At 46.1% G+C, this 25,143-nt stretch overlaps 3 protein-coding genes and 1 pseudogene across 4 annotated transcripts in view; 1 reads left to right on the plus strand and 3 right to left on the minus strand.

The window, feature by feature from the left end:
• CORO1A (coronin 1A) overlaps positions 1-25,143 on the plus strand; it is a 76,134-nt gene that overhangs the window by 10,501 nt on the left and 40,490 nt on the right. The gene's annotated exons all lie outside the window — the stretch shown is intronic.
• On the minus strand, positions 1,046-8,056 carry YPEL3 (yippee like 3). Its single transcript, XM_083707689.1, has 5 exons — positions 7,840-8,056; positions 3,453-3,679; positions 1,936-1,979; positions 1,232-1,340; positions 1,046-1,137 (listed from the first exon to the last, which is right to left on the minus strand). The coding sequence occupies exons 2-5, from the start codon at positions 3,567-3,569 to the stop codon at positions 1,048-1,050; spliced, it is 360 nt and encodes a 119-aa protein (XP_083563815.1). The 5' UTR covers positions 3,570-3,679; positions 7,840-8,056; the 3' UTR covers positions 1,046-1,047.
• Positions 11,854-13,007, minus strand: LOC310830447 (T-complex protein 1 subunit eta pseudogene; annotated as a pseudogene). The gene has a single exon. The product of its transcript is annotated as a T-complex protein 1 subunit eta pseudogene (transcript).
• GDPD3 (glycerophosphodiester phosphodiesterase domain containing 3) lies at positions 13,726-21,616 on the minus strand. Its single transcript, XM_083707675.1, has 10 exons — positions 21,037-21,616; positions 20,676-20,718; positions 20,441-20,576; positions 19,165-19,210; positions 18,925-19,043; positions 18,095-18,184; positions 17,378-17,511; positions 15,652-15,711; positions 15,236-15,287; positions 13,726-13,989 (listed from the first exon to the last, which is right to left on the minus strand). Exons 1-10 carry the CDS (start codon positions 21,176-21,178, stop codon positions 13,855-13,857), a joined length of 957 nt encoding a protein of 318 aa, XP_083563801.1. The 5' UTR covers positions 21,179-21,616; the 3' UTR covers positions 13,726-13,854.

A 25,143-nucleotide genomic window follows, 5' to 3' on the forward strand; every position in this document is an offset into this window, starting at 1 on the left:
ATACGTGAGCTAGTCTCCCAGATAAAATGGGTAGGATGAGCAAACCATAGTTTGCACCTGAGTTTTCCAATTCTTCGCTAAGGAAGGAGACTCACTGCTCTTGGATCTTTGAGACGGATTTGTCTGTCTGTCTGTCTCTCTCTGTGTGGTTCGTGCAGGAACTACTGCTGTCTTAAAGGCTGTGTAAACTAAAATGAAGACTCCTCTCCCATCCCTGGGAAGGATACCTTGGGAAATATAGAAATCTGCCTTACAGTATGCTGGGTGCGTGACTGCCTGTTTTCTCAGAACCTCCCTTTGTTCAAAGCTCATTGTCTCTCTCACTGGGACCTTGTGAAGTGATGCAATTTACACGGAGGTGTGGCTAATGGAGTAGTCGCTAACACTTACATGTAATGTATTTGTTGTTTTGCTGCTGCCCTTGTTGGCTCTTGGCATACAGAACCTGCCAAGAATATATGGCCTTTAGAAAAAGGTGGGGTGGTTAAAAATGCCAGAAACAAATAAATAACGAGGGACAAACAAGGCCACAGACTGGAGTCGTCAGTACATCCCTTTCTAGGCAGACAATGCAGTCTACACCGCCCCCTACTGTAGGGAAAAAAACGGTATCACTTCAATGCTTTTATTTATATAATACATACTCGCACAAACTCACAAATACTGTACAACCCACCCCTTCCCTGCCCCACTGTACATCCCCACCCCCCGCCTGTGTGATTTAATGCAGACTCCCTCTGTACAACAAACCCCACCCCACCCCAAACCCCTTCTTGCACAACTGCCCCTGGCCTAGGTGTCTCCTGGTGTGCTGCCACTTCTTGCCACACGATGGCGACATATCCGAGCCCCGAGTATGTCCTCCTGGCGGAAGCGCTGCTTCCTTCACAGCTTCCGTGCACCTGAAGGTGGTTTGGATGGCAGCCCCTTGGTTAGGAAGGCAGAGGCAAGTCTTGTGGAAATTGTCATTTCTGGCGCTCCACCCCTTACATATGTAGCTGTCCAAAGGAGGCAGCGTTTGTTCCGTTTTGTTTCTGTTTGTTTCTTTCAATCCCAGCCGTTATCCTTGATCATGTGGTTGAGTTCAATGATGTACTTGCCCTCCTTGTACTTCTGGCTTGTCTCGAAGGCTTGCTCCTGCAGAACGAGAGAATGAAAGTGTGAGCTTCCTTTAAGGCAGTGTGTGAGTCTTTAGGGGAGCAGGGAGTGGGGGATGCCAAGGGAGACTCACATATTTCCATCCAAGCGTGGTCTTGCAGTTCTCGCAGTAGATGTCTGCCACGGCATGCAGGCCTGTCAGCAGCACCCGTTCCTCTGCTGGGCCACACCCAACATTTACCCTGCAAGGGGGGAAAGAGAGAGGGTGTTGGAGTCCCTGATGCTTTCCTAGTCTGAGTTTCACCTTGTCTTTAGATCAGTGACGGGCCTCAATCTAGGCAGGTATTGGCCAGGGCCCACAGTTCTGCTTGCCACGAACCGCCCCCTCTGACGAGCACGGGAATAAACCCAGCCGCCTTCCTGACCTTAAGAGTTGGGGAAGTGAGTGTATTATCCCCACCGTGTGCCCTGTGCTTCTGAGGCGCTTCCACTGAACAAGCCCACGCTATGTATGGTGAAATGAGAGAACACTCATAAACCTGTCTCTGGGCTGCAGCTTTTCAAGCTATAAGTGGGAACAAGGAAATGCTCCCCAGACAAGGAAAAGGATACTCTTCCACTGAAAAGCATCACACCTGAGGGCACAAGCTTGTAGACCTAACATTTTAATATAATAATAATAATTTATACCCTGCCCATCTGGCTGGGTTTCCCCAGCCACTTTTAAGACCACATAAAGGTTTATGGTTGGTTGTAGCTTGCTGCTTCAACCTTGTATGTAGCTGTCTTTTATAGTTTTATGCCTTAAGTCTGCTGCTCCCCTCCTGTGATACTCACACAGAGTTGAATAAATATGCCCGACCTTGGCTTCCTTGGAAAGACTGTAATGACAAGAGACACAAAAAACAGGTTAAAAAAAGAGACCATATCCAGAGGGATAGACACGGTGTTAGTTACGGCAAACAAATGACAGCAAACACAAAAGGAGTCCCGTGGCACCTTAAAGATAAACAGACTTTGTGTGGTGTTAGCAGTCCTAACTAGCAGACTTCTGTTCCAGCTGCATACCTCTCTCTCTCCCCCCCCCTCCCTCCTCAACTGATGGTCCTTAGCCTCAGCCCTGGTTTCTCAGCTCCCTTCTGCATTTCCTTATTTGTTCTCTGGCTTGTTTTCAGTCACACCCCAACTCTCCACACTGGATTCTGTGTAATGATTAATCAGCCAGCAGCTCAAACTTGTTGACCTTGCAGTATCTCAAGCACAGGAGGGTGGAGATGGCAGATGAATGTTAGGCTCAGGAAAGACAATACCCCCCCCCAAGCTGCCCACCTAAATTCTCCCCATTCTCTGCCTTCATTCTCCACTTCTGATCAGCGGCCCTCTCCTTCTGAGCACCGGGGAAGTCTAAAATACCGTATTTTTCGCCCTATAGGACACACTTTTCCCCCTCCAAAAATGAAGGGGAAATGTGTGTGCGTCCTATGGGGCGAATGCAGGCTTTCGCTGAAGCCTGGAGAGCCGCAGCGCCAGCCCCACGCCGCCATCCCACTGTCTCCCGATGTGGTTTGGAGGCTGACGGCGAGGAGACTTGGTGCGTCCTATGGGGCGAAAAATACGGTAGTCCCTGTTTGTTTAGCTCCCTAGGATATGATCTCGCAACTGGCAAGTGTTCTAATCCCGCCCCTTCCTTACTGAGCATTTATAAATTGCTCACCAAGGAAAAGCTTCTAGGCCTATAGCTGGCCCACTTGGGAGGTGAGCCTTGGTGATTTCCCCAGAATAACCTGGCCCAGTTCCAGGGCTCTATGCAGTGGAAGGGGTGGAGCATTCAGTGTTGTGGGTTTCGACTGAGATTTCTCATGCTGGAGCTGTGGCAGTAGGTAAAATATTCAATCCAAGGGATCAGAGTTCAAATCCTGTGCCTGCCACAGTCTGCACATGGCCTTGGGAAATCCACACTGTCCTGGACAATTGCAAAATGTGAATGCTTCCTTGTGCTAATGTCCTTTTACCCGGTTTCTTGATTTTGTTGTCAAGTGACCCCCCCCCCCAGTGTTGCTGTGAGGACAAGCAAAGATAAAAGATCGTAAAGGCACACTAAAAATGCTAGATACATGATCACTGTCTGATTATTGAGATGGGGCTAATATCAGCAAATCAGAGTAGGACTCCCTTTAGTTTCCTGACCCTTTCCCCCCAACTTTTATGCTATCTCTTCTTCCTTCCTCCTCCTTTGGGCTAAGATCAAGTGTAGAAAACCAATTGACGGAGGGAAAACAACCCCTCTGGTGCCGAGAGCTGCCCCCCCCCCACTATAGCAGTGTGCCAGGGACCGTCCCACTCCCCCTTTTCACCTTGGAGATGAGATCGTCGTGGTTGGCCAGGTGTGCCCGGCAATGCACGCAGCTGTAGCGTCGGTGACAGTTGTCCAGATAGGCTTGGAAAGTTTTGGGTTTGGACAGCCTCACCATTGTGGGAGGGTCACACAAGTGGGAGAAGCTTCAGGAGAGTTGTGAAGAACCAGATAGTCCCTAGAGGGGAAGTTGTGTGGGCGGTGGTGGGAGGAAGCCCCCTGAAAGCCCTAAAAGAGAGGGAGCAATGAGAAAAGGGTTACCAAGGTATGGACAGGCTCGTGAGTGGAGGGGGGAAACAGCAGGGAAGTCAGGATGCCCGGGACCTGCTTCTTCTTAGCCCTGGGAGCCAGCCAAGTTCTGCCTAACCGGTCTGGTGTCTAAACAAAAACAGTACCACGTGCTTTCCCTCCCTAGGCAGCTTCCTGGAGGCTCAGCCTGTAATTAACCCCAGGATGTAGGTCAACTCTGATCATCTCGTGATGAAGCTGCATTACCAGGAATAGAACCCAGGTGTCCTAGCTCTTCCAAGCAGTGCCTCTCCAAAGAGCCTTCAGTTTGTGGCCTTTCTAAAATCTCTGGAACCATGAGTGCGACTGCCAGGACTCATGAATTCCTGGCTTTCCTTTCTCTTCATTCCTACCACCCTTCACCAAGAGATCTGGGAGTTTCTGGCACATTGTCAAAGAATTTAAACAAATTCACCACCTCTCTACGTGTTCCGCTTTCCCTTTGGTCGTGTATACCTAAGTCCCTGTTTTAGAGATGTCGGGTGGTGCTGTGGGTTAAACCACAGAGCCTAGGGCTTGCCGATCAGAAGGTCGGCAGTTCGGATCCCCACAATGGGGTGAACTCCCGTTGCTCGGTCCCTGCTCCTGCCCACCTAGCAGTTCGAAAGCACGTCAAAGTGCAAGTAGATAAATAGGTACCACTCCAGCGGGAAGGTAAACGGCGTTTCCGTGCGCTGCTCTGGTTCGCCAGAAGCGGCTTAGTCATGCTGGCCACATGACCCGGAAGCTGTAGGCCGGCTCCCTCGGCCAATAAAGCGAGATGAGCGCCACAACCCCAGAGTCGGTCATGACTGGACCTAATGGTCAGGGGTCCCTTTACCTTTACCACCTACCCTGGTCGGTTGCTTTATGTCTCCCCGAGCAGACTGGACTTGAAATGATTAATTTTATGAAAATCTTGGGAGGTGGGTATGAAATAATGGTGGATGCATGAGGAGGCGAAAACGTACAAAAGGAATCATTGTTGGGGGTGGGGGTGGGACCTGATCAAAGGATGCTAGAAAATGTGCAGATGTGAAAAGATGGTGGGAGAGAGAGGTGGGTATGATGCAGGCGGTGGATGAGTGTTTAAGGAACCTACAGGAATTGCTGTTAAGGAATGCAGACAGTGAGGAGGCAGGGCAGACGGGGCGGGGGAGAAGAGCTGCAAAAAAAAATGCAAACCGAAAGGATGGAAGCCACAGATAAGCATGCTTAAGTGCAGTATGGAGGAATGGTGTAGAAGAGGCAGATGGGTGCAGAACCAGAGGGCAGAGAAAACAGAAAATTCCAGCTGGAATGTGGAAGAAGGAGATATAGAAACAAAGCAGCCTGCGGATAAATGGGGTGGAAGGACCAGACGGGGAGAGGAGAGGCCAGCAGAAATGAAGTGCCTTAAAGGAATGGTGCAGGGGAGGAATGGAGTGGGGAGGAAGGCAAAGGAAGAGCCCTTTGCAAGGGAGGGAGGGATCCTTGCTTTCCAAAGGGAAGTGGCTGGGGCAGGGAAGGGGGGGGGGAGGGAGTCTGGAACATGGTATGGGGGAGGGAAAGAGAGGCGGTTCCTTGAAAGGAAACAAACCAGGCAAGGGAATGCTGAGCTGGGGAAAATGGAGGCTGTAGCTCCACATCTTTGCAAACAAATAATACTGGGACTTGAATTGAGAAGGTTGGGAGTTTTTTGGAAGGGAAGCAACATTTATGGTCACTCTATGATGCAAAAGACCCGGCACCCTCCAGATTTCCCATCCCCTCTTTGCTCTTATTGTAAACTACTGTATTGCTCTGGTCCCCACCTCCTGTACAAGTAGACATTCTGTGTTTTTCCTTGTTTAGGGGTGGGGTAAAAGAGGAGAAAAATGTGCTACAATAGTGGCTCAGAGGAACAAGGTGTGTGCGCAGAGATCAAACAACTGGAAGAGGAAATGGCAAAGAGAGATGAGGTGGTAGAGGCAAAACAGAAAGGAATGAAAAGAGGGAGGTAAAAGAAAGGGGTTTTATTTTACATCTGGGATACAACCTCAGTAGCCCCCCCCCCAATTCTCTGTGAAAATTTTCCTCAAACTGTAGAGAAATACTAAACAAAAAGGTTTCTCTCATTACTGGAGAGCATATGGTTGGTAAAGGGGCAGTCTGTGATTTAGTTCCTCTTCTGTGCAAAATACAGCATTGCCCCAAGGGCAGTGAAAAATACTAGCTAACAAGTAGGCATTTTATTTAGCAGATTAATGTGTGGTTGACCATCTGCTAGATACAAATGATAATAAAGTAATCTAGGTTCCACTTTGATGATCAAAGGCGCTCAGGATATGAACAAGGGTTCACTTTCCATAATAATGCACTTTACACATTGACCTCATCAGACAATGGGGACTTTCTTTCACATGGCAGAAAACAATGGACCACTACATGCAAACACGGTACAATGGAAAGCAGGAGTTTCTTAAGGTGCTTTAATATGGAAGCCTTGTAAATAGGTATATATTGAATCCCAGGGCCTGTCTTGACCTTGGTCTCTTCCTTTTTAGGGCAAAGATGGCAGTTTCCACATTAAATTTGGGCTTGGCCTTAAACCTTGCATTCATATTTTCTATAGTAATGAAAAGTAAGACATGAATGTGGGTAGGATACAATATTTCAGCTATCTGTTTCTTGTGAAAATGTGTTATACAGTATGTGGTTCAAGAAGAAGGGAGGGAGGGGTTAACAGAATACTGGGGAGGAGCCTCTCAGGAAAGAGGGAGGGGCCATGACTGAGAGGGTAAACCAAGTTACGATATTACAATGCAGTTCTGTGCCTGTTTACTTGGAGAAGGCCACATTAAGTTCAGTGGGGCTTACTTCTGGGTATAGGATTGCTGCCTAGGTCTCCCCCCCAAAAAAAAATCTGTTACAAAATATTACCAATGTACAAAATGTACATTTAATGATATCCTTATCCATTAAATTCAAAACATGTAATGTGCATGCAAAAGGAGGGAAGGTGGAAAGAGTGGGGTGTCTGATAACAGTTTATAAACATAAGGCTTGAATACTCATTAAGTGAAATTTCTAGTTGGATTCTCTGACAAATGAAAATAATGCGATTTTCATTCAGTAGGTTAGAAGTAGGCAACTGTTGCTAAATTTGCCAGTTTTAGGTAAACTTCCCTATTTGACCCAATCAGCCAAAATGTTTTTCCATTACTTGTAATGATGGAAATATGAATACAGTATAAAATATGAATACAGTATGATAAAATAAAAATGTGATGGGCAGAATCTTCTCTCTCTGTGTGTGTGTATCATACCTTTATGTCCCTCAATATGAAAGATGTCAAATTTGATCTCAAGGCTAAGTAGTGATGAGGGGCGATCTATTCTAATTGAAAACGTGTCCGATATCAAAATTTCAAGCTGGAAAATAATGGAAATTTCCTTTATTTGGCTCTAGCTCATCATCCTGGCTCCTGGGAAATATAGAGAATTACATGTTCTCATAGACAGTTAGGATTCCATTTGGCACCGTGCCTCTAATCAATATTGCGCTGGCAGTGTATTCTAGGGGCCAACAACAACACAGACCGCTCAAGACATAAAGGATGCCATTTTATCCTGAATGAGAAGATCTTGAAAATTAAGAGCCTTTGTCTATACGGTATAGCATTTCCTTCCCAGTAGAGGCTTTTTTTAAAGTATGTAACAGCTCTTTTGAAATCCAGTACAAGCAGGGGGCATACTTTCACATTAGGAAAAATGCCCCCCTTTGTTGGTAACATATTCTAGATCATTTATGTAGTGTGGGTCAAAGTGCAGGCAGGCATTACTAAAACAATGCGGGGAAACATATTACAGGTGCCTGCTGCAAGGAGGAGCAAAATAATTAATTACCCGCTGGAATGTCTTCCATCCCTTGTTATTCACCAAACCTATTTGTATCGGTCGGATTATTGCACCGCGGTTAGGTGTTTACAATCTCCCACTGCAGTCACTCACCCTAAAGCCCGATTTCCCATTAGAGGTAAACACTCCCCAGCGCCCGCAAAAGCGGGATTCTTGGCACCTTAAGGACTAGAAGATTTATTGTGGCATATTGCTTCCAAGGAGGAGAGCCCACTTCGTCAGCCACCCTCCACCAATCTCACCTGGCAGAAGAGAAATGCCGAAGAAGCCCGTCTTTGATGGAGCCCCTTGGCTTCCCCGAGGCCCGTCTAGGTCAGGGCGAGGGTGTCGGTGCAGATTTTGGGTGGGGGGAGACACCCCACAGAGAGACCTGTGGCCCCCCAGAAAAAGCTCCAGCTGGAAGTCTAGACTTCCTCTTGTTTACAAACCAAAGCCGAGAAACAAAGGTGTCTCCTCCCCTTTTTTCCCTCTCCCTCCTCCTCTCTGCGGGCTTTCCCCCTATGCTCCTTCCTCTTTCTGCTCAGCCAATGAGGGGAGAGTATGCAAATGAACTGCAGAACTTTTAGAAGGGGCGGGGAAGTGAGTAGAGAAAGCACATAATCTGGCACGTATGCTGGGGGCGGGCAGGGCGGGGCTTGCTCTGCGTGGGGCTTTGGTAACAGGGAGTGCCCCTGAGCCTGTGCAGAGTGCTTTTCCCTCGTCGCGGGGAACAGGAGCTTAGAAGGTTTCAGATCAGGAAGTGGCTGTCAGGCAGCTGTGTCTTTTTGTTTTTTGGAAAGTTGCCTCTTGGCACAGATAAAACATCACAGCATATATATGGATATGGTATTTAATACTAGTAATAGACTTTTCAGTGTGGATTTCTCAGGAGGAGGGGGAATGGGAACTGGCCATTGTCCAGTCATAGACAGACAGCTTCACATCTGGAACATTCCAGGCTTAGTCCCTGGCATCTCCAGTATAAAAAAAGGATCAGTCTGCAAATGATGGGAAGTATCTCTGCTTTCTGAGACCCCAAAGAGTCATTGCCAGTCAGAGAAGACAATACCAGGCTGAATGGGTATTACACAAAGGGAGTAACCCTGTACACAAGAAGGTGAAATTAAACTGGAATAAAGTACAATTGCTCATTTGGTATAAGGTGCAGCTTTATACACTCACAACAACCCTGAGCTAGTGGCTATGCTGACACACAGTATAACCCAGCAGAATTTGTGGCTGAGTGGAGCTTGAATCTGTTGTGCTTCTAAAGTCCTCAACACACTTTTGCAAATAGGCACAAATGTCTTCTGCAAGAGAGAGGTAGCCATGTTAAGTCTGTTGCAGCAAAAACAGCTTGTGCCTTCTTGTATCGCCTTAATAAGTCAGGAAACTTTCCTATTGTCCTTCTTCCAGCGTATACTGAGTACTTTTTCCATTGCAGCAAGCATTTTAATTGAAGTTTGACATAATGGTTTGAACTGATCTTTAATTTTTGTATTGTATCTTTGTAAACCGCCTAGAGACTATTGTAGTCAAGTTATATATAAACTGCTTGAATACATAAATGTATTTATTGTGGCATATGCCCTGATGAGGCACAGTCCTCTTTGTCAGGTGCATGAAGTAACTACTGGCATGGGGAAGTTTATATGCACCCCTGAGTGTGTGTAATTTACAGGGGGGGGGGGGATTCCAACAAGAGGAACAATTAGTTTGTGCAATGAACTTCTCCTTCTCAGGATTTGCTGAGACCCTAATTCTGCAGTGTCAAAATTCTGATTACGTTGCTTTCCAGCTTCTCATTGATGTCGTAGTTTTGTTGTTAATCTGTGGCAGCAAAAAAAAAAAAAAAAAAAAAAAAAGGCTTGAGAATCCTTAGGCACCTTGGAGCCTAGCTTGTTTCTTAGGGCAAAACCTTCTGTAGGCGAAGGAGAACCCACTTAGTCAGATAATGGCAGTGGACAGAGGATGGTGGCTTTGTCATATTGCCGTCCAAGCATAAGTTTGAGCATATAGAGCTGTCCTGTACTGAGCGAGACCATTCATCTGTGCAACCCAGTTGTCTGCTCTGGTCTGGTTGTGGCTCTCCAGCGTCATTTCACGTTTTTATTTTGCCTTCTCTTGTACTGTTTAATTTGCATGGCTGAAGTTTCCTGCAGCAAGTATTTACTCTGAGGTGGTGACTAATGTTGGAGAGACCTATGTTCAAATCCTACTGAGCCATAAAGCACACTTTGCAAACATGGGGCCCAAGCCCTATCTCTCAGCCCTATCCTACCTCACAGGGTTGTTGTGAGGTGGGAATCAAGCACCCTATCCTGAGCTCCTTGGAGGAAGGACTAGATAAGAAAGGTAGCTTTACATGGGCTATCTTATACTTTTCTTGTTACTTCTTGTGGCATGTTCTAGTTAGGATTATGTGACTTGATCTATAATGGGACTGATTTGCTGAAGATACAGTGGTACCCCAGGTTAAGAACTTAATTTGTTCTGGAGGTCCGTTCCTAACCTGAAACTGATCTTAACCTGAGGTACCACTTTAGCTAATGGGGCCTCCCACTGCTGCCGCGCCACCGGAGCACAATTTCTGTTCTCATCCTGAAGCAAAGTTCTTAACCTGAGGTACTATTTCTGGGTTAGCGGAGTCTGTAACCTGAAGCGTCTGTAACCTGAAGCATCTGTAACCCAAGGTACCACTGTACTGTATTAGAGCCCAGGGATTGGAACAGGTGACCACTGGATTTTCTTCAGCCCCAAGAGTCTCTCTACCATGACTCTGAAATTAGGCAACAATTCTGTGGCAGCAGCACAGCCACAGAATCTTGTCTCCCACAACCATTCATAGCAGAGGGTGCCTTTGTTGTTCTTTCTCTCTTTCTTGGACTGTTTATGTTTGTGTGCATTGGCAGCTTCTTATGCATTAACTTCTCAGGGCAACAAAGCATCCCCGAAGAATTAAGGATGGCAAAGGAGGAGTATCTAAAGAAACAGCATTGTCCAGTGGATTAAGGGCAGGGATGTGTAAGGTAATAGTGAATAATGATAGTCATTTAAGTATTTAAAACCACACTTCCATTTTCTCCTGTTGCTTTCCCGGGGAGCAAATGGCAATCAGGTTTTCCTCGAATTGCTGTTTTTTCCAATTCATCACTAAAGAGCAAGTTTTGCAGGGGAAGGAGGAAGGGCAAAGGCAAAACCACTTGGACCCGTGCTTTCTGAGCGCAGGACAAGAGGAAGTGTGGACAAGCCCTGATTTGACTGGGCTAGAAATAAACTTGGCAACCAATACTGCTGTTTAAAAACAGGGGTTGTATGTGATCTATATAGAACATCAGCCAGTAACCTGTCTGCTGCGGGCTGGCCCTGTTTGCCTGGTTCCAGGTAGCAATCAAGCCACTGTATTTTTGTACCAATTGCAGCTTCTGAACATTCTTCAAAGGCAGCCCCACACATCATGCATTCCCATAATTTGGGGTGTGAAAACCTCTCCAGTCATAGTGTATATGACTCCTCCCGATCATCTGCTTATAGGGCATTCATCTTTATTTGCTTGCAAGCATTTATACATCATCTTATAAGCCATTCATTCATGACACACTTGTCAGTGCATTTCCCTGTCACCTTAATAGCTACAGAAAGTGTTCATTTTAAAGTGGATTTGTTGCTTTACAGAGCCCTTTAATCCACTTTAATTGCACACACCGAAATTCCCCGGTATAGCAAAATACTGACTCACTCGGCTCGCTGGTGTATTGGCACGAGGACATCATGCTTGAGCACAAAAAGTAGTTTTAGCTTGGACAGCTAAATGCTCCCTGGGCTTCTGGTGGCAGATGTGTGAGTCGGGATGGTTTAAAAGCTCATTGCGTGAAACAAGGATGTGTGAACTTAAGTTCCTTACTCAAGCTGCTTATGTACATGTGTTGATTGGAAACCAAGCTCAAACCTCCTTACTGTGTACATATCAGCAGTTCAGTATCAGCAAATGCAAAGCAGAAGCCACAGCTAGAAACTTGTATTGTCACTTGCTGCTTGCCGGTAGTGCCAGGAATGTGCCCAGTGAGGGTGGGGACTGGTGGCAACAAGCAACACACCCACCTGGGAAAACATGTTGGCTTGCCTCTCAGCTCCGCTCAGCCTCTGCTGACACCAAAAAGCACAGAGGAAAATGAAAGCTTGTCTTAGGAAAGAAAATAGCGTAAGCTCCCTGAGCTCTGCCAGACCCATCTATTTATTGCCCAAAGCATCCAATTCCTGCCTTGTCTCTCACAACATCAGTAATAGGGGAAAATCTCATTCATTTCGCTAGCTTTTCCTAAATCTTTCTCCTCCATGAACTGCTCCATCCTCCACACAGGATTATCATGCAGGTCTTAGCCTTTGGGCAGTCTGTGAAGAAGTTGTACCTGTATCCTCAAAGAGGTTGCAATGCTCAAGAAAATAATCGGTCAGGGAATTTACACTGGTCTGGATAGATCCAGTACAGGCCATCATGGTCCTCTTGAGATCTTCTTCAGGCACTCGGCCAGCACAGAACATGTCCCGGTCAGCAAAGTACTGGGTAACCATGCCACCAGTCAGAAGCTTGGAGAGGATGACTTTGGCCCCTGACTTGTGGAGCTTATCAAGCTCATCATACAATATGTTCCACTCGGCGTCCACGATGGCCTGGTAATCCTGCACAGAGTGGACTCTGACTTCAGCATTGTCCTTCTCGGCCTTGAGCTCCAGCTCAATCTTGAGCAGAGCGATCTTGGGGGACTCATAATTCTTGGGCTCATACTTCTCAAAGCCAGCATAAGAGAAGGTCTTCTTGAAGGCAACTCCTGCCACCGGTTAGGAATCCACCAAGGGCTCCTCCCTGCACCTTCTTGATCCCAATCATTTTGATCTGCAGCAGCTCGTCCAGCATCATGATGGCATCTGTCACCATCATCTTGGCAAAGAACTATTTCTGGTGGGAAATCGGCTTTGAGCTCAAGGCTGTGCTTGTGCACTTCTTCAGCAGGCTCTGCAGCGCCTCTCGGTCAGTCTTCTTGATCTTAACGTCAATCTTCTTGATCTTATTCGCTGCCAGCTGGGTTGCAGTATGGAAGGCAGCGATGATGATCTGGGGGTGCAGCCCTTCTTCCACTCGGGGCTTGATTTGCTTTCGGAATTCAGCAGCTAGAAGTGTAACTGAAGTGGTGCCATCGCCAACCTCGGCATCCCATGAATTGGCAGTGTCCACAAGTGTCTATGCAGCAGGGTGTACCACATCGAGAAACTTCAGGATGGTGGCGCCATCATTAGAAATGGTTTTAACCTTTAAAGCCCTATATGGCCTAGGACCCTCGTACCTAAGGGACCGCCTCTCCTGGTATGTTGCACGGAGGACCTTATGGTCTTCAAACAAAAACATCTTGGAGGTCCCGGGCCACAGGGAGGTTAGGCTGGCCTCAACCAGAGCCAGGGCTTTTTTGGCTGCGGCTCCAATCTGATGGAACACTCTGTCACAAGAGACTAGGGCCCTGCGGGACTTGACATCTTTCCACAAGGCCTGCAAGACAGAGCTGTTCCACCAGGCCTTTGGCCAAGGCATGTCTGACCCCCTCCTTTGGTAATCCTCACAGAACTCTAGCCCAATGGTTGCCATTAATTTGAACTGATTTTATAATGAAATGATTTTAGAATGTGGTATTATTTTACTGCTGTTGGCCGCTCTGAGCCTCGCTTCGGCTGGGGAGGGTGGGATATAAATAAAATATTATTATTATTATTGCTTTGCCTCTGTCATCATCAATGAGCTTCTCCATGCCCCGAGGGCCGAGAGGTCTGGCTGGCCTCTGCAATGACTTGGCAGGCATTGATGTTACTCACAAGCTGAGGGATTCAATGAGAAGTGTCTGTGCCTTCCTTCAGCACGATAACAGGTATAGGCATCATCTTTGCGGCAGCCAGGTTGCTAACGGCCCCTCCCCCATTTCTTCTTCTTTTGGGATCTTGTTGCTATAATCAAGAAAGACTAGAAGCGCAATATACAAATTAAGGTTTCCAGGCTTCTGCAACAGGGCTGTAGCAAATAGTGTGCTTTAGCACAACTGTGGCCAGATAAAATCCTAGACACTCTGCACATACCTTGCTCATTCAATGAAAACACAACACACTACTAGTAACAGTAAGGTTTATTTGTTTCTTATTTTACCCCCACCCCCAACAAAATGTCTTTTCTTCTCTTCTGACCTCACACACCTCTCCCCCTTTTCCAGTTGGGAGCTATTCTCCCACACTGAGGATCATTCACTGCAAAGGGGTGGGTGAGCGTCTAGATACTTCCGGAGGAGGGTGGGATAATCGGTCATGACTCCGGAGACTCCATAGCTAAAGGCTTCCTCAAAATACTTATCCTCATTCAAGACCCAAAGAAGAACCTATACGGAAACAAAGAAGAAGAGATGACGGGTTTGAGTGTGGAGCCCTTAGTTGTTCTAGCTGATCACTTATTTATGCAGCTATTAATTCAGTCAACATTTTCCCTGCAAGCAGGATGTTGGTGGTGGAGGAAAAGCCACAACAACTGCTTTGCAGTCAGCAAGATGCTCTTTCTGGGAAGAAGAAGAAAACTTCCTGGTAAGGAAAAATCATAAGGATGACTTTACTGATTGGAAAACACAAGATGGTTGCACTAATGCCACAGGCATCTGAGAACCAATATAGAGTGGGTTGTGTGAGCTCTGAGGGAGGAAGTTCCTGCTTGAGATTTTGTCTCGGTTATGAACTTGTTAAAGCGGCATTCCGTCGCATGCCATAAGCACCACTAAGCTTTCAAGTACGCGTGACACAAATCTGGCAACATGTGTCTTAAATATGCTACTGTTTCTACATCTCAGCTCCCTACCTAAAATGTGGGAGTAATGAGCTATGGTACTTTCACAAGGCTGTAGTTGCAACTACAGAGGAGGAGGAGAGCTGAATTAATCTGTTGCAGTAAAGCAAAACACACATACGCCCACCCACCCACCCACAGAGAGAGAGAGAAAGACTGCATATTTGCACCATGCATGCATTTAAAAGACATGACTTCCCTAAAAGAAGGAACTGTAGTTTATCCCCATAGAGCTATTAATGTCCTAACCATCTACAGTTCCCAGGATTATTTGGGAGGGAGTAATGTGATTTAAATAGATGGCATGCAATGCAGCCAAAGTTCGGTCTTTAAGATACCATAGCTTGCTTAGGAGGAGGATATAATCCATTAAAAAAAACCTGATTTAGGCACCCCTTGCTGCCTAGGAAAGGGACACAACCATTTATAAGCACACTCTCAAATCCTAAAACAGTGAAAGCCATGATACTTGCTGAGGTAGGTGAAAGCGCTGGGCCCACCTCTCTCAGCTACCTACCACCCAGGGTTGTTGCACATATAAACATGAACTATGCAGCTCTTTTTCCTGAACACACAAGAATACTCTATTAATATGACTCTGTGCCTCTCGGGTGAAGGGTCAGCACTATATGTAAATATAGCTAATAGTGACATAAAGAAGTCAAATAGCCCTCTCTCCCTTGCCACCTATTGCAAAATACTTAAATACCAGGCTAAAGTCTTCTAGCTCAGCCTTCAGCAGTTTCTGCTAAGGAGGGACTATAATTCCTGATTCCTCCAAGTTAATTTACCTGTATTCCTCTGTCTTCCAGATGCTTGAAAAGCTTTCTCCGCATTGTCATCCTATAAAAGAAAGGAAAATATGGTGGGGTATATCGGAGCAGTTCAAGTGGTAACATTTGGGGGAGGGAGAGAGAACAAGAGAAACTGCCCCTTTACCTTTTGTGATGGCCCCCTTAACAAAACCATGACCCACTATGACCTAAAAAAAGAAAAAGAAAAAAGAACAGCAGCTAAAAGTGGAGAGGGGGGGAATCAGGTGGGTGGTTCATGTGGACCTCCGTATCCTTGTAGTTTTGAGCATCAGTCAGTTCTCTAGATTAGAGATACAGAAGAGGGAAGCAGCAGGGGATGAAATGGGTCAGGTTTGGTGGTGAGCAGGCTTCTTAAGAACTGAGCAGGTAAAGTATTGCTTGCTTTCACTCACCTGTGGGCAAATTTAGCCACCAGTGCTCCAAACCAGCCCTTTTTTACTGGAAAATATGTCCTGCAATTAAAGGAAAACAAAAAGGCGGCAGAGTTAACAGATCACTGAGAAGTTCTCATTTCCTCCCATTCCTCTTCTAAGCTATCAGTTCCAACACAGTTTCATAAAACCCAAGTCACTCCCTCACTCACACCCACACTTTTTCTCAATGAGCACAACATTTAAATTAACGTAACTCACTTGTTATACTTCTTATAACATACAAATATGACATGGGGAAGGCCTAAGGGTACCAGGAAAAGCCTGTCATGTCCAGCTGAACTTGAGTCTCACTCAACTATACAACCTCAGACTGCAAGCAGGAGCTCAGATGAATGAATGCTCCTCCAGTCCAAAATAAAACTTGGAATACTAAGGAAATGGCTAGGCTATAAACTTTCCCCCAATATATTAAGTTTCTTTCTATTTGTTAAAAAAAGGCTAGGTTTTATCAATAGGTTATCCATTATATACAAAATTACAAGTAAATTATAGGATACAGAAAGCAGGAGGGATGTGGACAGCCCAGCTTGCAAACCATTGTGGAAGAATTATACATCACACTTAGTTTTCACTTCCCTTTCCTTCATCCTAATAAATATAACAGTATTAACTGTGCAACCAAAAACCAGTTATAGAGGAATAAAAAATGTTTTGATAAGAGGAGAAGCCTCATGTCTATTCTGCTTGGGCATAGTATTATTACTCAGTGAAAGAGGCAAATGGCAGTTAGGTTTCAAGAAGTAATATTCTCTCTTTTTTGTACCTCTGGCCACCAAAAGTTGTTTGCTTAATTTGTGCGTAATTGCAGGTTCTCAGGACGTATTAAGGCCATGTGAAACAGATGGGACTTTGGCAAACCTCCAGTGCCGAGCAAAATCTAGCTTGGCAGTGGCAGGAATACTTTGCCGGCGTCTTTTTAAGTTTAAGAAGGGGCATGCTAGGCGTTTGTTGTTGTTGTTCAGATTCTGTTGTTTTATGAAGAAGCATCCCATCATGCAAGCTCAGCTGCTTAATTAAGTGCTGAGTTTTTTTTAGAACCATGTCACTTCATCACTCATGCTGCTCCTAACAAGCTGTTGGTACAATGTTTTTAACTGGTCCTCAGTACCTCACCCCCTGTGTGAACTCACTTGGACCTGACTTTTCTTCCAGAGGTACCTCATTCCCTGTGTTTGGTTGGACCTTACTTCCCTTCCAGAGTCAGTGATAATCATTTCCTTTCCCACTCTTTCTGGTCCCAGATTTAGAGAGAGAAGCTATGAATGTGCATGACCACCAACATCCAAAAAAAACCAATGGATATCAGTGCCTGCATATCAGTTACTAAGAGTCCAGTGGATAATCCAGCTCTGTCAAATAGTCTAAATCACACCAGTTGAGTCCTAACTGGATCAGACCAAAGGTCCACCTAGTCCAGCATCTTGCTTTCCAAGAGGATTAGCAAAATTCTTCTGAGGATCCCACAAGCAGGACGTGAAGGCAAGACATAGCAACACACACACACACACACACACACACACACACAGAGGTATCAGCGGGCTTGTGGAGCCCTGAGATTTGCAGATGGACAAAAAGTCTTGGAAAAAGACTTTCAGTTGCTGACCCTTACACCAGGAAAACTGCCCCTCTGAACCTTTACATTTCTTTTCACACAGACACACACACCTCCCCCAGCTTCTGTCACCTGTTCATAATGGAGGGCAATGGAAACTCAAGGAAGGTTTCTTTCAACGGCACAAACGGCAGGATCCCTACGTAGTACAGGAGAAGCATCATGATGCCACGTTTAATGGAGAAGATGTAGGGCATCTCTGTGTTCTGGGGGAATGGGTAAAGAGGATAAAATGAGGTGAGGGTTTTGTGGTTTCTAGGCTTAAAAGCCAGGAAGAAATACGGAACATGTTGTCATCACCCCCACTGATTCCTTCAGCTCATTGGGGACATATCTGTGGGTATCATACATCTGCACTGCACACTTGAACTGGTTTGGACGTTTATCTTCCCCCAAGCAAGCCTATGAGTTGTAAGGTTGTCAGAATTCCCTGTGGGAGCTCCTGATACCTTGCACAGATGTACATCCCCCAAGGTCATTGACAGAGGAACCTGACAGCTTAACAAGTTGGAACAGTGTAGGCAAAGAAGCAAACAGAGAAAGCAGGAAGCTGTCTCCTAGCCATGCCCTGACTGATTTATTATGGCATGTCCTTTTGACCCATGCCTCATTTTTATTTTTATTTTTTTGCTATATGAAAGAGTCTTGTATAGTCTGAAAACCTGCATACTATTCTACAGTCAGAAACCTGGACCAATCAAAGGCATTGCCTCATTTAACGGTGCCAGCATATCAGTTACCGAGAGCCCAATAGCTGTGAAGGTGGATGAAAAACTGTCAATAACATACAGCTGCGCAGCATTTCTTCAGTACTTTCCCTTCAAAGGCGGCCCAGATGGTGATGTGGGAGCGATTGTATTCTCGGACAAGATCTGCTACCTGTGCGCAAGAGGAAGAAGGCAGAGTAACATGGATTCAGTTAACAAGTTTTTCTCAAAAGCACTGACTTTCTGTAGTTGCCTAAGTTCTGGAAACTGAATGGAAGATCGTTGTGGGAAGGTAAAGATGGTCTCTCTAGTAAGTCTAGTTACTAATCATTGGTGTGAGCTAGGTGTCTGGACCAGGGCAGATTATTCCACACAGTCCAGCCCTTCAGAGTTTAAAATTAATTTCAACTTGGTAGTTGACTACAAAGATCAGCTTCCTTACAAATGTGGCTGAGTTATATGACTGGGAGGGAAATCGCAGGGAGGGTAGTATCCATGTTAAGTCTGTTAGAGCAAAAACAAAAAATGAGCCTTGGGTAGCGCCTTAATCACTAGCAATTTGTTGCCGTGTGAGTTTTTGTGGACTAGAGCCCACTTTATCCAAGGATGCGTCTGATGAAGCTTAGTGCCTAGTCCCCAGAGGTTTGTGCTACAATAAATTTATATTTGTCCTTAAGGTGCAATGAGACTCCTTTTTATGATTGGGAGAGTGAAAATGTGGAGATGGGAGAGCAGCACTGATGTTGCCTAGGTTAGCATAACCCACTATAAGGTGTGATGAGCTGTGTGTCCCTGATTAGGAGTAGGGTGAGGTCTGAATATTGAAAGGGGAGAATAGCAAAAATCTGGGTCGTGACCTAGAACGAAGATGTTGGAAAGTAAAGAAGCACGAGTAGTTTGTTGTCCCCATACCTTTCGTATGAGTTCGTCGCTATCCTCTTTGATTTCTAGATTGACCGGTACTCCAGGGAATTTCTGGAAAACCTCCTCCAAGCGTGGAATCCGGTGGTCTTTGCCATGGGAGTAGCGTCCTGTTGGAAAGGGTGGCTTATGCAGCAGGTGGAGCATACTTTGCTGGTCACAACCCCACCACACGTCAGCACCCCAAACACAGCACTCCTCAAACCAAGCAGCGCTACTCCTCCTACTCACCTGGGGAAAAGTTCACCTCCAGAGAATCCTTATAGGGTGGCAGATCCTATGGGACACAATTAGGGTAAGGACTAAGGAGCCAGGAGGACACCTGGGTTTTCTTGGGGAGATGTGGGATTGGGGGGCTTAGAACATAGCTTGGGGTAAGGACCCCTGGGTTCTTTGGGATGGGGGCAGGTCCTGGGTTTAGAGTCATTGCCCTCCAGCAAATGGCTTCTAGGCACATGATTCAGTCACCTGCAGTGGACTTGTAAAAGGGTAAAAGAGTATTGGGAAATGATCCATAATGAATTGGGGGGGGGAATGTTTAAAAGTACTCCCCCCCAAAAAAAACCAGTCTTTTCTGTTGGGGGTAATTCAGACTGAAATTCCCAGGTGTCAGAAAAGGTTATTTATGTATGCCACTACTGCAGCCTGTGTTTTGTTAGCCAAAAAAAGGGAAAAGGAGCGAGGTCCCAACCAAAGAATGACAACTTAAGTTGACAGAATATGCTCATCTTGCAGACTTAACTTATAGAGTAAGAGAACGAGAAGAACATATGTTTAGAGAAGATTGGAAAACATTTATTGAATATATGGGAAATAACTGTGTACAGCTGAAAGCGCTGGCAGCATTAAGATAACTTCAATAAGTTTTGATGAATGTAATCATGAAATACTGAATGGTTTAGTTTTTGTAAAATATGATTGATGATATGTAAAATGAACCATGGAAAGAGAAGAAGGGAAGTCACTGATATCTTAAGGATGTATGAAGGAAGACTTTAAATTGTAAAACAGAAAATTTAATTAAAATTCAGCCACCTTGCCAGACCTAAGCAGCTTAGGGTCTGGTCAGTGGCTGGAGGGGAGACCACCTGGGAACTCCACATTCACTACCTCATCGTCTTTCCTTCCTTCGTTTAGAATTATGTACAAACTGCTTAATCAAAGAGCTCTCTTTGGGGTACATAATAAAATTGTAGATAAACCATAGCTAAAATCCACAGTATTAATAAGCAAATACACATAAAATAATTATAAAAACACAGATACGATCAGATTTTTTTAAAAAAATGAATATGGGTCAGGGTAAGTTCTCTGGATGGATAGGCTTGATGAAATGAAGTTTTCAGTGGGCACCCAAAACTATAGTATGGGCCCCTTCTAGTTCTCAAGAGGCAGGGAGTTCCAAAGACAGGTGCTGCCTTGTGTTCTACCACAGACAGAGAAAGAGGGACGCAACTCTAATAAATATCACAAATAGTAATGAATAGGGGCAGGGTACGTCGCAAACCTTATAGTCCGTCTCGCTGATCTTGATGTTATGCCCTGTCTGGCGTTCCAGGTTGTCATCATGGGACACGACCACAACCCCATCTCTTGTCATGTGGCAGTCAAGCTCCAAGAGGTTTGTCCTCTGGGTCAGTGCGCTGGAGGGCGGAGAGAAAGATCAGCATGGGAGGCTGGATGGCTGTAGCAGCAACATCAGTGCAAGGCAGGGGGGGTGTAAGGGGGGGGGCAACACTCACTGGCTAAAGGCTCCTAAAGTGTTCTCAATCTCTTCTCCAGCACCTGGGAAGAAAACGGAGATGTTGACAGAAGGCAGGCACTCAGCTTCCTAAGGGCTGGCATGGCATTACCCCATTTCCCTTCCAGGGACACCAAGTGCCTGTTCTTTTTGTGATAGGAATGCAGCATTGCAGGTCTAGAGAACTGGAGCAGAAACAAAGACATCTGCACCTGTCAGAACTGGGAGAGTGGGAGGGCGAGCTGCTAGGAATTACCGTAAGGCTTCACTCTCTAAGCCCTGGCTTGCTGCAGCATGCCACCCCTCCCCTCCCAGACGTCTATCAATGCCCCCCCCCAAGCGAACATCCTTGCAGAACTCACCGCCCCGGTGGGAGACGTGCCGGCATCGAACGGGAAACCTGTGTGGCTTGTGGAGCAGATGTGGCTTCTTTCTCAGGCAGTGGGATGTCAGGGCATAGATCCCAAAGGCGGGCAGCCCAAAGAGGAGTAGCTGGAATCCCATGGCAGTGGTCGAAAGAGGCTAAAGCTCCTTGGCTTGGTGGGCGAAGGCAGGAGAGAGACGTCAGGCTCAGCCGGGGCCCACTGAAGTCTCTGGAAAGGGAATGATGCTCATGGATTAGCAGAGCGGAGGGAGGAGGGAGCCCTTCAGGTCCTCTGGAAATGGAGTGAAATCAGGTGGGTTGGGGACCCCGAACTCCTGGGATCTTCTTGATCAAGTGCAATGTGTGATAAGTGTAGAGAGCAAGACTATCCTGGCCGGGAGTGGCTGGATAAGCAGGTTGATGTGATTTTTTGAGGCACTGGAGGAGGAAGAAAAAAAAAATGAGGTGTGGAGAAGACAGAAACTTACTCCTCCTCTTTGCCTGTCAGGACCTCTCTAATCTTGCACCTGTTCACCCGCTTGAATGACTGTACATATGCATATATAGAGGCGCGCGCACACACACACACACACACACACACACACACACACACACATCATGCTCCTGTCCCCTCCCCTCTTAATGCCAACCTGCACATTTTAAAGACTGCCACTCCCTTGGGGCAAAGAGCAATTTTCTTGGCAGCCGAAAGTCAGGAAGGTGCTCTGGTCCTTCCTGCTTTGAGCCACTTGACCTCATTCCTTTCTCCTTTACTTCAAGAAGAGATTGCTAGAGCCCTCCCCTCCCACCATGGCAGCAGATCTCATTCCTAAAATTAAACAAATAAGGGCCTTTCTTAGATGTGGAATGAAATCTTTTTTTTTTTTACAGGTTGGCAGTCAGTTAGGAATTCCTCTCAGTGCAAAAACTAACTCCCCAAAGGGGATTTCCCTCAGGATAGCATCAAAGAGGATTAAGGGGTTAATTTCTTCCTTCGTGTCTACACTGATCTATCAGCGCTCTCCCTCTCTCCTTCCCCCAATGCAACTTACATTTAAAAAACAACCCTGCCCTTTAAATGCAAAGACACAGGCAACATTTTATATCGGCTGCAGTTTTTGGAAAGAGACGGATCTCCCTTCTGGTCTGTATCTTGTGCCACCGTTCTGGCAGGAGAAGCCTAATAAATATTTAACTATGGTTGAGATAAGATGAATTTCGCTGCCAGCTTATCTCATGGGGAAAAGGGAGAGTGTTCAAGTTGTGAGAGAACTGATGGGCCAGGCTTTCTGGGGGGGCTCAGGAATAATCTATATTTCCTTGTCCCTTTTCACTGCCCCCCCTTTCAGGGTTTCTACTTTCAAGTCGTTGAACTAGTTATATTGGGGTTCAGACCTTTCCACTTAAGGTTATGCCACCTCAGGCTGCTTGAAATTAATTTCATCTTCCTCCTCTAAACAGCAACTCAGTGTCATTCTTGGGGAAAACATTTATTTCACTCTGTTGTTGTTGTCACTGACATTTGCTTTATCATCGTGTAGAATAAGAAACCAGCTTGGAAGGGGCCACACTGACTGTAAAGTCCTGCAGTGTGGAATCCCTTGCCTCTTGCTACTGGTTGCATGTCAGTTAACTTCACCTGAGGATGCCGTTAAAACTCTTGGTGACGTCCACCCCAAAATGTTCTCACTTGACTCTTCCTGACCTGGAACAGGTCGCCTAAGAGGACTGTCTGGTTTGGTCAGTCCAGTGACTGATGCATCATTGCCAGAGGAACATGTTCCTGCTTCCTTAATGGAAGTGGTGTTTTGACACCTCTTAAATAAATCACCATTACAACTTTCCTGCCTGTATAGGCTGGTCTCTAATTTTACAATTGGGTCAGGTTGGGGTATGTGTGTGTGTGTGAGGAAGGTGCTTGTAGGGCTAGCAGCAGCAGGACAACTCTTGGGGTGAAACTAATTATGGTGGTACCTCTGGTTACAGAAGCTTCAGGTTACAGACTCTGCTAACCCAGAAATAGTACCTCAGGTTAATAACTTTACCTCAGGATGAGAACAGAAATTGCGCAGCGGTGGCAGGGCAGCGGCAGCAGGAAGCCCCATTAGCTAAAGTGGTACCTCAGGTTAAGAACAGTTTCAGGTTAAGAACGGACCTCCAGAAAGAATTAAGTTCTTAACCCGAGGTACCACTGTATTCCAATCTGTAGCAGGTTACATTTTTAAGACCTAAACCCATTTAATCTGGGAGTAAGCCCCACTGAGACGCGGGTGGCGCTGTGGGTTAAACCACAGAGCCTAGGACTTGCCGATAAAGTACGTCAAAGTGCAAGTAGATAAATAGGTACCGCTCCGGCGGGAAGGTAAACGGCGTTTCCATGCGCTGCTCTGGTTTGCCAGAAGCGGCTTAGTCATGCTGGCCACATGACCCAGAAGCTGTACGCTGGCTCCCTCGGCAAATAAAGCGAGATGAGCGCCGCAACCCCAGAGTTCATCACGACTGGACCTAATGGTCAGGGGTCCCTTTACCTTTTTAAGCCCCACTGGATTCCATAGGACTTACTGCTGAGTTGGACACATGGTTAGGATGATGCTGTAAGTCACTCTTGCAGCAAAAACAAGAGACTTGTGGCCCCTTAAAGACATACAAGTACTGCATTGAATTTGATAGTCTTTAAAGTGTCACAATTCTTGTTTTTTATTCCAGTCTGGTTTCAGGCCTGGTTGGGAGACAGATGCTGCTTCAGTGACCCTGGTTTATTTCTGTTCCACCTTTCAGTCAAGCAGGTTCCCTGGGTGGTTCACAATAAGATATGTAATAATGAAAACAATGCAAAATAAGTATTAAAACAGAGGATAAAAAACAAGACAAGCAGCAATTAAAAGCAGCAAGTTAAAATGGTAAAGTCTGCAATCGTACAGATGCCTCCCAAGTTCAATGAAGCTATACACAGGTAAATGTTATAGGATTACAAACTTTGGATCAAAACCTAAAAGTCCTGGAAGAAGCAAAAGGTATCTGTCTGGTGCCAAAAGAATGGGGAATTCCATAGACAGGGCAACACCATTAAAATGGCCCACTTGATGTCTCCTACGAGAAGACAAGAGGGAGTGTGACTGTTGATCCTTATTTTACACCATCAGCTATCTCCCCCTCCCCACCTCCTCCAGTCTGGGCTGATGTCTGACTGAGTACCTGGGTAGGCAGAGCTGAGTCACATCTGTCCCACCCAGCTCCCCCACCCAGGACTTGGAGATAGATGCACACCTGGCCAGCCTGCTCACCCACTATCCAGTCCTGGATTGGCATGGTTTTAGTATGGATGGACCAGGCTGTTGGTGCCAGTGGTAGAGCATCCATTGGGACCATGGATAGGAAGAAGCTTGATGGCAGGTATTAGGTGATTTCTGGGAGACTTGTAGGAATTGCCCTTGGAAGGTCCTCTTTCCAGGGTGATGCTGTATGGTGTCATCCCTATGTTGACGACACCCAGCCCTGGTTCTTTTCCTGCCCACCACCTCCTTCAGTTCCAGGTAAAGTGGTGAAGTCCCTGAAAAGTTGCCTGGATTTGATAATGGACAGAAGGAATTCAATCCAGGTTGAAAATGGACATCAGGGGACCAGATGGCTGGGGAAATGCCTGTTTTCAGATGGGATTGCATGGTCCCTGAAGGAGCAGGTCTGCAGTCAGGAGGTACTCTCAGACACACAGCTTTGCTTCTGGAATCCCAAAGGCTCGAGAGTGCCTTATGCTGGGTATATGCCTTTAAGCCACATTCAAAGCACACACACTGCCCCAAGGAATCCTGGGAGCTGTAGTTTACACCTTTACAGAGCTACCATTCTCAGCACCCTTAACAAACTACAGTTCCCAGCATCCTTTAGGAGTGTGCTTCAAAGGTATGGCTTGTATGCAGTCTTAGCTTAGTTCGTCTTAGTTACTGCCAGGTTAGACTGTTACAATGTGCTCTGTGTTGAGCTACCCTTTGAGACTGCTTAGCACAACAAAGTTGCTTAGGATCTTTTGTGAATGAAAGGTTAGCACCCACAAGAAGCTGGACCTTGTCAAGTTTCTGTCCCTATCCTCCTCCAAGATGTCTGTTTC

This window comes from Podarcis gaigeae, assembly GCF_964106915.1.
Source record: "Podarcis gaigeae genome assembly, chromosome: 13".
NCBI classification, from domain to species: Eukaryota; Metazoa; Chordata; class Lepidosauria; order Squamata; family Lacertidae; genus Podarcis; species Podarcis gaigeae.

What these genes read in the sequence shown, in the direction of transcription:
- YPEL3 (XM_083707689.1), bottom strand. Translation starts at nt 3,569, where the DNA reads ATGGTGAGGCTGTCCAAACCCAAAACTTTCCAAGCCTATCTGGACAAC. An exon ending in ACGACGATCTCATCTCCAAG is followed by an intron (nt 1,980 to 3,452) that starts GTGAAAAGGGGG and finishes TTGTCATTACAG; the next exon opens with TCTTTCCAAGGAAGCCAAGG. An exon ending in GCATATTTATTCAACTCTGT is followed by an intron (nt 1,341 to 1,935) that starts GTGAGTATCACA and finishes CCCCCCTTGCAG; the next exon opens with GGTAAATGTTGGGTGTGGCC.
- GDPD3 (XM_083707675.1), bottom strand. Translation starts at nt 21,178, where the DNA reads ATGGGATTCCAGCTACTCCTCTTTGGGCTGCCCGCCTTTGGGATCTAT. An exon ending in GCACGTCTCCCACCGGGGCG is followed by an intron (nt 20,719 to 21,036) that starts GTGAGTTCTGCA and finishes TTTTCTTCCCAG; the next exon opens with GTGCTGGAGAAGAGATTGAG. An exon ending in GGAGGTGAACTTTTCCCCAG is followed by an intron (nt 19,044 to 19,164) that starts GTGAGTAGGAGG and finishes CCTTTCCAACAG; the next exon opens with GACGCTACTCCCATGGCAAA.